The sequence below is a fragment of the Clarias gariepinus genome, chromosome 28 (assembly GCF_024256425.1).
Source record: "Clarias gariepinus isolate MV-2021 ecotype Netherlands chromosome 28, CGAR_prim_01v2, whole genome shotgun sequence".
Classification (NCBI taxonomy): domain Eukaryota; kingdom Metazoa; phylum Chordata; class Actinopteri; order Siluriformes; family Clariidae; genus Clarias; species Clarias gariepinus.
Genome location: NC_071127.1, coordinates 17,349,072 through 17,361,190, shown reverse-complemented (window position 1 = coordinate 17,361,190; position 12,119 = coordinate 17,349,072). Strand labels below are relative to the sequence as shown.

Here is a 12,119-nt window from a genome sequence, read left to right as displayed (position 1 = left end):
ATCTTATTTTTATTTTCGAAAAACAAAGATGCTTACCATAATTTCATCCAGAAAATAAGTGTTCAACCTTTAAAAAAACAAAAAAACATTTGTAAATAAGCATTAATATTTGCTATGGTTTGGAGCCTACTTCTATAAGGAGAGCGGATCCAACATAATAGACTTTAAACGCTTTGTTCAGTCTTAATCACTTTTTTATGCATCCGAGTGCTTTAATTTATTAAATAAGACTCCTAATTTATTAAGTACCTAATTATTTCTACAAGACTTCACCACATCGTCTTCTGACTAATAGACAACTTATACCGATTTAATTATCTATATAAGCAATTAAAAATTATAAAGGAGGTATAAGAAGCATATTAAAAAAATAAAAGGAACATTACGTGTTTCGAAGACCTTTTTTTTTTTTTTTTTTTTAAGCATTAACGTTCTCACTTTAACACACAATGGGTAACAGCTCTTTTGCTGAGTATGTGGGTGGCTCTTAAAAGAGCCGTTGTGGTTAGCTGTTGGAACGTTTAACCGCCGAAGCCGTACAGAGTGCGTCCCTGGCGTTTCAGAGCGTACACCACATCCATAGCGGTAACGGTCTTTCTCTTAGCATGCTCGGTGTAGGTTACGGCGTCGCGGATGACATTCTCAAGAAACACCTTGAGCACACCGCGAGTCTCCTCGTAGATCAGACCAGAAATACGTTTTACTCCGCCACGACGCGCCAGACGGCGAATGGCTGGCTTGGTGATACCCTGGATGTTATCGCGGAGAACTTTACGGTGACGCTTAGCGCCTCCCTTTCCGAGTCCTTTACCGCCCTTGCCTCTGCCTGACATCGTGCTACCTTGTGAAAGTAAAACACTGAATGAAACTCATGGCACAGTGACCACACGGTTAAACGCCTCCAGAGGACCTACTTGAGACCAGGCGAAGGGGGCAGAGGCTGAAATCGACGATCGTGCAATAGAATGTTTTTAAAAGTTTCCCCTGTGATATTAGCAGGAGAAGAAGCCTCCCTTCTTTCAAAATATATAAAATGCGTGAATATATTTCATACCAATAAATCATAAATTACTAATTTTTTTGAGTTATGACAACTTCAAATTATATGGAACCAACAAACTACATTATGTTGGGGAAAATATAATTTTAATTGCCCCTTACCTGAGTTGATAACTCATAAAAAAAAATCTTGCTCCAACTGGCTTTACCATATTATTTTAAAACAAGTTTACATGTTGGACAGTTAATTACTATATTAATGTATGCAAAAATTTCAATAGCAACCATTTTAAAAATTAAGTGGCTGAATATATATATATATATATATATATATATATATATATATATATATATATATATATACACTGAACAAAAATACTGATCACACTGCACATTTCAGAGTGGCCTTTTATTGTGGACAGTCTAAGGCACACCTGTGCAATATTCATGCTGTCTAATCAGCACCTTAAAATGCCACACCTGTGAGGTGGGATGGATTCTCTCGGCAAACGAGAAGTGCTCACTAACACAGATTAAGACAGATTTGTGAACAATATTTGAGAGTAATGGGTCTCTTGTGTATGTAGAAAATGTTACAGATCTTTGAGTTCAGCTCATGAAAAATGGGAGCAAAAATAAAAGTGTTGCGTTTATATTTTTGTTCTGTGTATGTGTGTGTATGTGTATGTGTGTGTGTATATATATATATATATATATATATATATATACACAATCTTTATTACAGGCTCCAGGCCCAATAACAGAACATACAACATATACAAGGAAAAAAAAAAAAAATCTACATAAACATATAAAAATACACCCTTTTTCACAAGAGTCTTAAAAGGCACTCATACCAATGCTTCCATAGATGTGATTTGATATCGGACCGAGCTACACATAGGACTTGTGAGCCTTACTATAATACAGTTTTCTGACTCATCAAGTCGACACATAAACTTAAACATTAGTTTCCTCAAAAGGGCCGGTAAACAACTTAGCCTCACGTCACAAAAAAGCTTACTTGCACTGCTACTCCTAGGCTTCTTCAACAATATTCTCAGACAATTATTATATGCTACCTGCAGTTTGCGCATAGTCTCCTTTTTATAGTTGACCCATAATGGGGCTGCATACATAGGGGTGCAATAAGCACGAAACAAGTGCACCTTCACATCATCAGAGCAGTAATGAAATTTCCTGACCAACATGTTCGCTTGGATATACAACATTCGTCTCTGCCTATACATGTCAGCATCATCTTCCATCTTGTCAGTAATAATATGCCCAAGATATTTTGTACAGTTAGATACACAGATACAGTGTCCTGACAGGTAAAACATAGGGAAGTGCACCTTTTGATCTTCCTAAGTCCTACAAATCAACACAACACTCTTCTTTGCATTGTACTGTACATCAAACTCAACCCCATACTTGGAACATATATCCACCAACTGCTGGAACCCAACAGTGCTGGGGGACACAATAACTAAATCGTCTGCATACATCAGGTGGTTTAACAGAGTATTCCCTATTACACAACCCGTCTTACATTTCCCCAACTGCTTTGAAAGGTTGTCCATATATAAGTTAAACAGGGCTGGAGACAAACCCCCCCTGCCGTACTCCATTACTTACACTGAAGGGTGCCGATAGGCTATTTCCCCGTTTAACCTGCATGCTTTGTTTGGCATACCAGTAAACCAGTATACGTATGATGCATCCCAGCACACCCCTAAGCATGAGTTTAGTAAAAAGCTTATGATGATTTACTCTGTCAAATGCCTTGGACGCATCAATAAACCCAATAAACATTGTAGAGCCCTGCCTTCTGTAGTATTCAACAGCTTCTTTCAAGGCATAGATACATAGATCAGTACTATGCTGAGACTTAAAGCCAAATTGATTTTCTGTAGTGCAAATGAGCCCACTCAGTCTATCTAGTAGCAACTTTTCTAACACCTTTGAAAGAATGCTAGCTAGAGCGATGGGTCTATAATTGTCAAGACTCCCTATTTTCCCTGCCTTATCCTTGATAACGGGCACTAATGTGACGGTCAACATGGTGTCTGGCAGTATACCATGAGTCATCAGCCCTGTGAAGCAAATAGATAACAGGGCTGCCACTCTAGGGCTGGCTAACTTGAGATGCTCCGCAGTGATGTTATCTTTGCCACTAGCTTTGTTATCAGCTAGTTGCTCTACAGCATTATAGATCTCATTTGGAGTAAAGTGAATTAAATCCTCATTTAACTTACCCACACAATAGGGCTCACTTTTAATACAATTAAACAGAGTTGCATAGTGCTGTCTCCACAGCTCTGCTATATTTTCTGCACCAGATACACCCTCGATATGGCAAGGCAATATTGTCTTGGCCCTATTTGTAGCCTTCCAGAACTCAGTGACATTGTTGCCAATCAAGTTTCCCGCCATATAGTGAGCTCTTAAGGCTTCCTCATGTTTTTCAACAAAGCGCACTGCATATTTATATTTAGCCCTGGTATGTTTTTTATGTTCTAACTCTGGCCCCTGTCTGGGTCTACCAGCTATAACCCAGGACCTATGAGCCGTCTTAGCAGCTTCTTGGTAGTCACCTACATACTCATTCCAACCAGGCTTAATATTCTTAGCCTTTCTGGAATGTGTATATAGTGGGCAACTAGCATCATGTATAGCACTCACTATACCATAGTACATTTCACATAGATCATTACAGTGAGTGACATCATCACAATTAATATTTGAACACAAAATAGCACCCATGGGTAGCTGTATTTCCCTTAGGAGAGCATCCGTCCTCCCACAATAGTACAAGACATCCTTTCTATGTAGTTTATCCCAATCCACTTTACCCATGTTGGCACCATCTTCTGTCAAACTACTGCAGTCAGGCAAGTTATCGACATTTATAATCATAGAGACAGGTAAGTGATCAGTTGTAGTCAAATCATACAGAATTTCAACTTTTTCCAGACTTTCATGAGCATCAGCTGTACAAATTACATGATCCAGCCAAGATATAGTGTTCCAAGCTTCACTGATGTAAGTATAGCTACCGGCAGGGAGAAAATTCATACTGGAAAGAACCAGTTTACTATCATGACAGAACTGTAACAAGTGCTGACCAAAAAGAGATTTGTCATCAGAGATATCTGCATTCAAATCACCCATCACAAATATATTTGCATATGCACATTCCCTAATATAAGAGTTCAAAAAAGCCAATCTATTCATATATTCATCTTCATTTTTATAACAGTCGTATGGGGTATAGACATTTAAAATAATAAAAACATTCATAGAATGCACAACTTTAATTGCAATGCACCAGTCCACCTTTAATCTGATAATACTAATCATTGGATCATATTTCTTGCGCCACAAAATGGCCACGCCTCCAGGTATTCTACCACGCACCATTTTGGTGCTTAAATCTGTTGTGGATTCTCCTGCTCCATGAAAATCACTGTGGACAGAATTAAGTTTATCAAGGTCCTGTTTGGCTAAAAATGTCTCTTGCAGGCAGAGAATATCTGTGGTCTCCAGTAGCTAGTCAACCACACTCCGACGTGCTCTGTCCCCAGCACTCTGTCCTAGGCGCAAGCCTCGTGAGTTGTATGACACCACTTTGAGCACCATCACTATTGCTAGTACTAGGCATAAGGGTACCCCTGATCCCATTACAGGCACATTCATCACTGATATTGACATAGCTGTAGATTTAGGTTTGCGTGCCTCATAGAATCGCCGCACAAAAGTGCCCTCAGGCCACAGCTCTGGATTATACATTTCATCTACTTCTTTGCACTCTGCGGTTATTTTAAAAGAGCTGAACCGACTTTGTACAGCTTCTACCTTTTGGCAGGTTACATCACGCCCAAGTTTATCTTTCATATATTTAGTCAAAGTCTCAGAGTCCAAATCAGGAGAGAATTTTGTTGCAAATACACTCACCAGTTTGGATTTTATGACTTGGATGTCTCCACCTGTACCAGTTTCAACAATGCCAGCAGGTTTCTTCCCTTTGTGAGTATTCAGCCGAGGTTTGGGCTTTACTGAAGCATTTTCATGTACCTGTTTTTTATATATATATATATATATATATATATATATATATATATATATATATATATATATATATATACACATTTGTTTTTTTCTAGGTTTCTTTTTTGGTAGTTTTGTTGCAGTTTTTGTTAATGTAGTAGCTTTTAATAAGACATTAGTTCACTATACCACTAGTACTAGTATATAGCACTAGTAGTATAAAAGATGCTTTACACGGACACACGTAGTGACAGTGTTATAGTAAACAGTACACATGTGAAAGGATGTTGACTATACGAGTGACGCCCGTGCACTGAGACCAAGCATGGAAGAATTACCAACATTATTACAGTATTTGATCACAACCTATAAAAAATAAAGTTTGCAACTTAGAAGGTTCACCTAAATCAATTAATTAGAACTTTTTAATTTTTTATGCAAAGTTTAATACTTCCCATGTATTAAATCAAAGTAACAGATAACAGGTCAAAAATTAAAGAACCCTGACACATAGGATCTCTAATTTTAGTTATAAAACATCAGAATGGTTAGAATCAGGAAGTGGAGAAAATTGACAAGAAAAAAAATATTACAACAGCTGTTAAAAGACCTACAGGAACATTAAAGCAGATGCAGAAATACAGTAACTACTTCAGTGGTTATTGATCAATCAGATATCACTTACTGTATGAGACATCATCTTCTATCACACTTTGGGTCACACGCACACGCTCGCACACACACACACGTTTCTCCTGCACCGTGAGGATTTCCAGACTAGGTGGTGAAGCATGAGGACAATCGTTTTTTTTTTTTTTATGTAATAACAGCATAGTTGAGGCATGGTTGTAACCTACAAAATTTTAAAATCCCCAAATTCTACTTAAATTCTACTTACTTAATTCTACAGTATCAAAATCTGTAACCATAAACAATAAGTTTGTAGAACTAAGAAAAATTTTATTTGAAATAAAAAAAAAAAAGATTTCTAGTTACTAGTTTGAGCACTTTTCCCTTGCAAAAAAAACAAAACTCTTTTGTGATTCCTTATGTTTTAGTCAAGACCTTTATAATTATTCTACCATCATCACTCAGCGAAGTTTGGCCCATAATCTGTTAACTGCTAATACCCCATCTCACTTTAGCATACTATAATACTTAAAAATAATTTTAATACTTATGTACTGCATTTGTAAAGTAAAATAGCTCAAGTCAGTGTCAAAATCGCTTAATGTGATGCCACACTTTCATATTTAAGAGAGAGGTTATAAAAAAAATACACAAACAATTCTAAATATATAATGCACGATTTGCTTTTCATGTTGGTCAGATTTTGCAAGCTTTACATGACATTAAAAGACTATATGACAAAAGTTTATTATTAACATCTGTCGTCTGTAAATTTTCTTCTTACCTTTTCATTACATATAAAGGTTTAGGCAGTGCAAGAGACGTTGATAATTACATATGATTATAAACACAAACAAATTTGTATAAATATTTTTATATTAAAATTTGTTGCCAAACATTATTGTGGATATATTATGTAAGATTTTCAAGTCAAATTATGACAGAAACATGTACAAACACAATGCCATAATTTTAGAAAATTGAGAAATGCTGCTTTTTGTGAAACATCGAGGTGGCTCTTAAAAGAGCCTTTGTGTAGATTAGACGGAGTTGTGGTTTAAGCGCGCTCTCCGCGAATACGGCGGGCCAACTGAATATCCTTAGGCATGATGGTTACTCTCTTGGCGTGGATAGCGCACAGGTTAGTGTCTTCGAACAGGCCGACCAGATAGGCCTCGCTCGCCTCCTGCAGGGCCATGACAGCCGAGCTCTGAAAGCGCAAGTCAGTCTTGAAGTCCTGAGCGATTTCTCTCACCAGGCGCTGGAACGGCAACTTACGGATGAGCAACTCGGTAGACTTCTGGTAACGGCGAATTTCTCTCAAAGCCACAGTGCCGGGCCTGTAACGGTGAGGCTTCTTCACGCCGCCGGTAGCCGGGGCGCTTTTGCGGGCAGCTTTAGTGGCGAGCTGCTTCCTAGGCGCCTTACCACCGGTGGATTTACGCGCGGTCTGCTTAGTTCTTGCCATCGCCAAGGAACTCTGGACTTCTTCGAAGAAAAACAGAATGACGAAAGGCACAGACCGCGGCCCATTTACAGCCTAACGCTCGACTGCGCTGATTGGGCGTCTTTACAGCGCGGCCTGTTATTGGTTCCAATACGTTACGTCACCTCGTGTTTATTGGCTCCTTTTCCACCACCGACTCGTTTGAAACTCCTATTATATGTATGCCAAACTAAGCGGACTGCTTGCGTTTTAAAAGAACTTCATCGAATGTTATTTTATTTACAAGGGTATAGATTTTGAACATGTACATAAATATACGTTTATAAAGCAACGTCAAAACATCATAATCTTATTTCCTTTTTTACCAGTTCCACTTTCAATTTTTCACAAGCAATATTGTACGCAACGGCCGGTTAGCATTCAGATCAGACCAGAGTACTCATGAAGTATTCATTCCTTTAAACAGGAAGACATTTCTACACAACAATGTAGCGCGAAATATTACTGTCTGCCGAACACAATCCCTCTCACAATATGTGCAAGCATATAGTGTAGCACACTAGTAGACCCGGACTGAAGAACTGGTTCTAAATTCTTTTAGGTTTATATAGTTCCTATTCATCACGGGTTATACCCATGATTACGAATTGAAAGAAAACCGCACTTCTAAAGGAACAAATGGGTGGCTCTTAAAAGAGCCTTTGGGTACTGACAAACATAGGAGTGAGTAAAATTACTTGGTCTTGGCCGGCTTCTCGGTCTTCTTGGGCAGAAGCACAGCCTGAATGTTAGGCAGCACACCACCCTGAGCGATGGTTACTCCGCCAAGCAGTTTGTTCAGTTCCTCATCGTTACGCACGGCGAGCTGGAGGTGCCGTGGAATGATACGAGTCTTCTTGTTGTCACGGGCGGCATTACCAGCCAGCTCGAGAATCTCAGCGGTCAAATACTCTAGCACGGCGGCAAGGTAGACCGGAGCACCGGCACCAACGCGCTCAGCGTAGTTCCCTTTACGGAGAAGCCTATGAACACGGCCCACGGGAAACTGCAATCCTGCTCTGGATGAGCGAGTCTTGGCCTTAGCACGAGCTTTCCCCCCGGTTTTGCCTCTTCCAGACATGATGAGTTCCGAGATATGTTCAGCGAACAAAGTAAAGTAACACATGACCCGAGCGCTTTCTAATATAGGTTCAACTGCTGCAGTCGCGTTGCCTGCATTCTCATTCTCATTGGCTCCAATTGTTGTAGAAAATCAACCAATCACAAATAAGGCCGTCGAATTCTAAACACCTCCCATACTCAGAAGTTCAGTTCAATTTAGAAGAACTTTATTGGCATGAATGCCAAAGCATTCACAGCATAAAACATTAATTACATTATAAATAACATCAATCTGATTTTATAAACATATATAAAATTATAAACATATTAGATATGAAAGAATATCATATTGGGTACACACAACCAAACCCCCATCTGATCAGTGATTTAGCCGATTCTGATTAGACTGTGGCAGGAAGCAGTGCAGGTATGAGACTGCAGTGTGTCACTTTCTCTTCCTTTCTTTCAGATCCACACGCACAATATTAACCTGAGTTAATTAACAGAAAGCGTGTGTCCATTAAAGTTCAAATAACTGCATTGTGTGTCACATGAGTGTACACGGGTATTGCAACACAAAATGTACAGTATAAGATGTAAAAATAGGACAATAGTATTTCACATAGGAAGTAAGTGGTGACCTTTTTTTTTTTTCAATCTAAATCAAGGTGTCTAATGTTTTTTTGTGTGTATATATGTATGTATTGTACACAGTCAACTGTAAATAATCGTCATCTGTTTATGATTGCATGATTGCAAGAACAGGAAATGGAAAATGATTGCTCCTTGACAATTTTGGTGGCTCTTTAAAGATTAATCTCGGGAAAGAAACATGAAAGGAAGAAATAGTGCTGTATACATCCATGCACGGTTAAAATATATTGAAATGTCCGCTAAAACAACCTTAAAACAGATCCTGTGGGAATGTAAATAAAAACAGAAGGAAGAACATGCAAACTATAAAATCGTTTGAAAATATAATGCAACACATGATTAAAGACCTTTCTTCACTCAATCACATGCTTCTTCGCTAACGAAGAGTGACTATAAATAAATACGGAATATTATTGCTCCTTACAGGACAATGTGGGTGGCTCTTAAAAGAGCCGTTTAGTTGAATCAAAATGAAAGAAAAAAAACCTAAAACGTCTACTTCTTTTTAAGAGCTGCCTTCTTTGCCTTCGGCGCCTTGGGCTTCGCAGCCTTAGGCTTAACGGCCTTTGCCTTCTTTGGGCTCTTGGCTGTCTTTTTAGGAGTCGCCGGCTTCTTCGGGCTCTTGGTAGCTTTCTTGGCGGCAGCGGGCTTCTTCGCCTTTTTAGGAGACTTCTTGGCGGCGGCGGCGGGCTTCTTCGCCTTCTTAGCCGCTACCTTTTTGGGCTTCTTCGCCGCGGCAGGCTTTTTTGCGGCCACCTTCTTCGCTTTGGGCGCGGTTTTCTTGGCTTCGGTCTGCTTCTTGTTCAGCTTAAAAGATCCAGACGCGCCGGTGCCTTTGGTCTGAACCAAGATGTCCTTTTCAACCAGTTTCTTGACGGCGAGCTTAACGCGGGAGTTGTTCTTCTCCACATCGTATCCACCGGCAGTCAGAGCTTTCTTCAGGGCGGGGAGAGACACGCCGCTCCTCTCCTTGGATGAGGAAACCGCTTTGACGATCAACTCGCCGACGCTAGGACCAGCTTTCTTTGGCCGCGAAGCTGCTTTCTTCTTGGGCGCTTTAGCCGGCGCGGCGGCGGGAGCAGGAGCCACTTCTGCCATCTCTCAGGAAGCTAAGTAGAATAAGCGAGTGTAACGCTGAGTACGCTGGAACACACTAGAATCTCCCTGCCCTTGGTGGGGGACTGATCTTAAAACACACATGAGAACGGTTTAGACTCAACCAGGCAGGCGCGGAATGACTGCACTTCCGTCACATCTTAGCAACTGTGTTTTCTCCGGACATTTCTTGGCGAAAAACCGAGTCCTGACAGCAGATCTCAAGCGTTCAAGCACACGATTACTGAGAAAGGCCTTTCCTCTTTCTTCTAAGGCCCAGCATGACCTGCTAGACAGTCGCACTTTCACGCAATAGCCATAAAAGTGCGCGGCGTGCCTGCTGCTCGAGCCGGGGACTGTGCATTTCGTGCGTGTTGTGTCTAAAAACCGGACAAAAACAGGTCGAGCTGTTGTAAGCACTCTGGTCCGACCTGAAGGCGAGCCCCGTCTGTGAGCTTGATGTATGAGCACTGGCCGGGCGTTGTGTATAAAATTTTAAACGAAGCTTGATTTGGCCTGTGTAAAGCACAGATTATAGGGAGACAGGTTGAGAGCGCGTGTGTGTCAGGTGTGGGGGAGGTCTGTCTTGTTTGTTTGTTTGTTGGCACCCGTCTAAGAAATGTCCCACACTATTCCATCCTATGATCACATGATGTACCTTCAGTTAGCAAAGTGACTCACTGTTGCAGGTGACTGTGTACTGTTTCTTACATATTTTGGATTTCTTGTCGACATATTAAGCTTGGCATCAAACTACAATCACAATATGATGAAAATTATAGCATACTGTATACGTGAATATGTTTAGTGTCTTTTTTCTCTAGAGAGGAAAGGCAAAATGTGGGTGGTGAAGTCAATGATTATATTAACAACTTTTTTTCAAACTGACAGTTTTCCCAAATGACAGGGTGGACACCAATTTCAGGGAAATGTTTAATGTCATTACACATCTGAGGGTTAAGGGCCTTGCTCAAGGGCCCAGCAGTGGCAACTGGGTGGTTGTGGGGTTTGAAACTGGGATCTTCCGAACCGTAGTCCGTAATGCCTTAACCACTGAGCTACCCCTGGCCCATTGGCTACTGATTATCTGATTTAAATCATTGTACAATAATTAGCCTATTTCTCAACACATTTCATGCACTTTTGTTTTGCTGCTCTTGATAAATTGTGAATTTATCACCAATTATATATACAAGTAAACTCAGGAGCTAACAAACTTGATTAAGAGTGAAAAATCGAGAGAGAGAGAGAGAGAGAGAGAGAGAGACTGAGTTTTGATTTTACTTTTAAACATTTTGTGTTCACCGTGGCACTGGTTTTAACCAGTAAAAATAATAATTAAAAAAAGACTTAATTGGATAAAAATAAATAAATTGGATAAAAAATTGGTAAAACATTTAAATATGTACTGGTTAAAACATTAATTATGTAATCAAGCTTAAAAAAAAAAAAAAAAAACCTGTGTGCAGTTCATCATCCTAAACTGCACACGCACAGCTTCCCCAAAGCGCTTTTCAACTTTTTACAATTTTATTCTGTCTGTTTATGTATATGGCCATTTTTGCCTGACCTAAGATGAAATGGTTTAGACTTCAGACTTTCTTTCCTCACATATTCTAAACCAATGATAAAAAAATATATATGTGCGGTAAAAGTTGCATTCATCAATATAATTGTGGATTTATAATGAAATAACATGAGCTCTGGCTGCCAGCGGACACAATGTGGACAAGAACTACGCCCGCCCATTTCCCATTCACTTTCAGTTGTAGTGCTAAATCATTACGGTTGTAATATACTTTTAGTTACTGGTGGCCGCTGTGCGGTTACGCGACGCGGACGCTACTACTCGGTAAGTTGTTTTTAATTACTGTAATTCAAAGTAAACACAGGAAGAGCATAGTAGAACCAGATTACCACATTGTGGTACATGTACTCTTTCAGCAAATATGTACCAGGGTACTGTCAAACACAATACTATATACCATGGTACAGCTACTATCGGTGTGTATGAGAAATTTGTCCATCTATTGGGGCCAGAATGACTTACTGTACTCTTGTCTTTTGTAGTTACAGAAAGCACACCCACCCACGTCAGCTGTCCTTATCAAATGCCCTCTCAATGGACTGTGAAGATTGGAGG

At 39.8% G+C, this 12,119-nt stretch overlaps 3 protein-coding genes across 3 annotated transcripts in view; all 3 read right to left on the bottom strand.

Annotated features, from left to right (window-relative positions):
• Positions 1-479: 479 nt before the first annotated feature.
• Positions 480-7,156, bottom strand: LOC128515621 (uncharacterized). Its single transcript, XM_053489706.1, has 3 exons — positions 6,743-7,156; positions 3,081-3,252; positions 480-841 (listed from the first exon to the last, which is right to left on the bottom strand). The coding sequence occupies exons 1-3, from the start codon at positions 7,145-7,147 to the stop codon at positions 522-524; spliced, it is 897 nt and encodes a 298-aa protein (XP_053345681.1). The 5' UTR covers positions 7,148-7,156; the 3' UTR covers positions 480-521.
• Positions 7,157-7,844: 688 nt separating this feature from the next.
• LOC128515749 (histone H2AX-like) overlaps positions 7,845-12,119 on the bottom strand; it is a 29,463-nt gene continuing 25,188 nt past the window's right edge. Inside the window, exon 3 of the mRNA XM_053489903.1 lies at positions 7,845-8,251. Within this exon, the coding sequence (XP_053345878.1) occupies positions 7,860-8,251 (392 nt within the window). The 3' untranslated portion in view covers positions 7,845-7,859. The remainder of the gene's footprint in view (positions 8,252-12,119) is intronic.
• On the bottom strand, positions 9,377-10,014 carry LOC128515752 (histone H1-like). Its single transcript, XM_053489905.1, has one exon. The coding sequence runs from the start codon at positions 9,977-9,979 to the stop codon at positions 9,377-9,379; it is 603 nt and encodes a 200-aa protein (XP_053345880.1). The 5' UTR covers positions 9,980-10,014.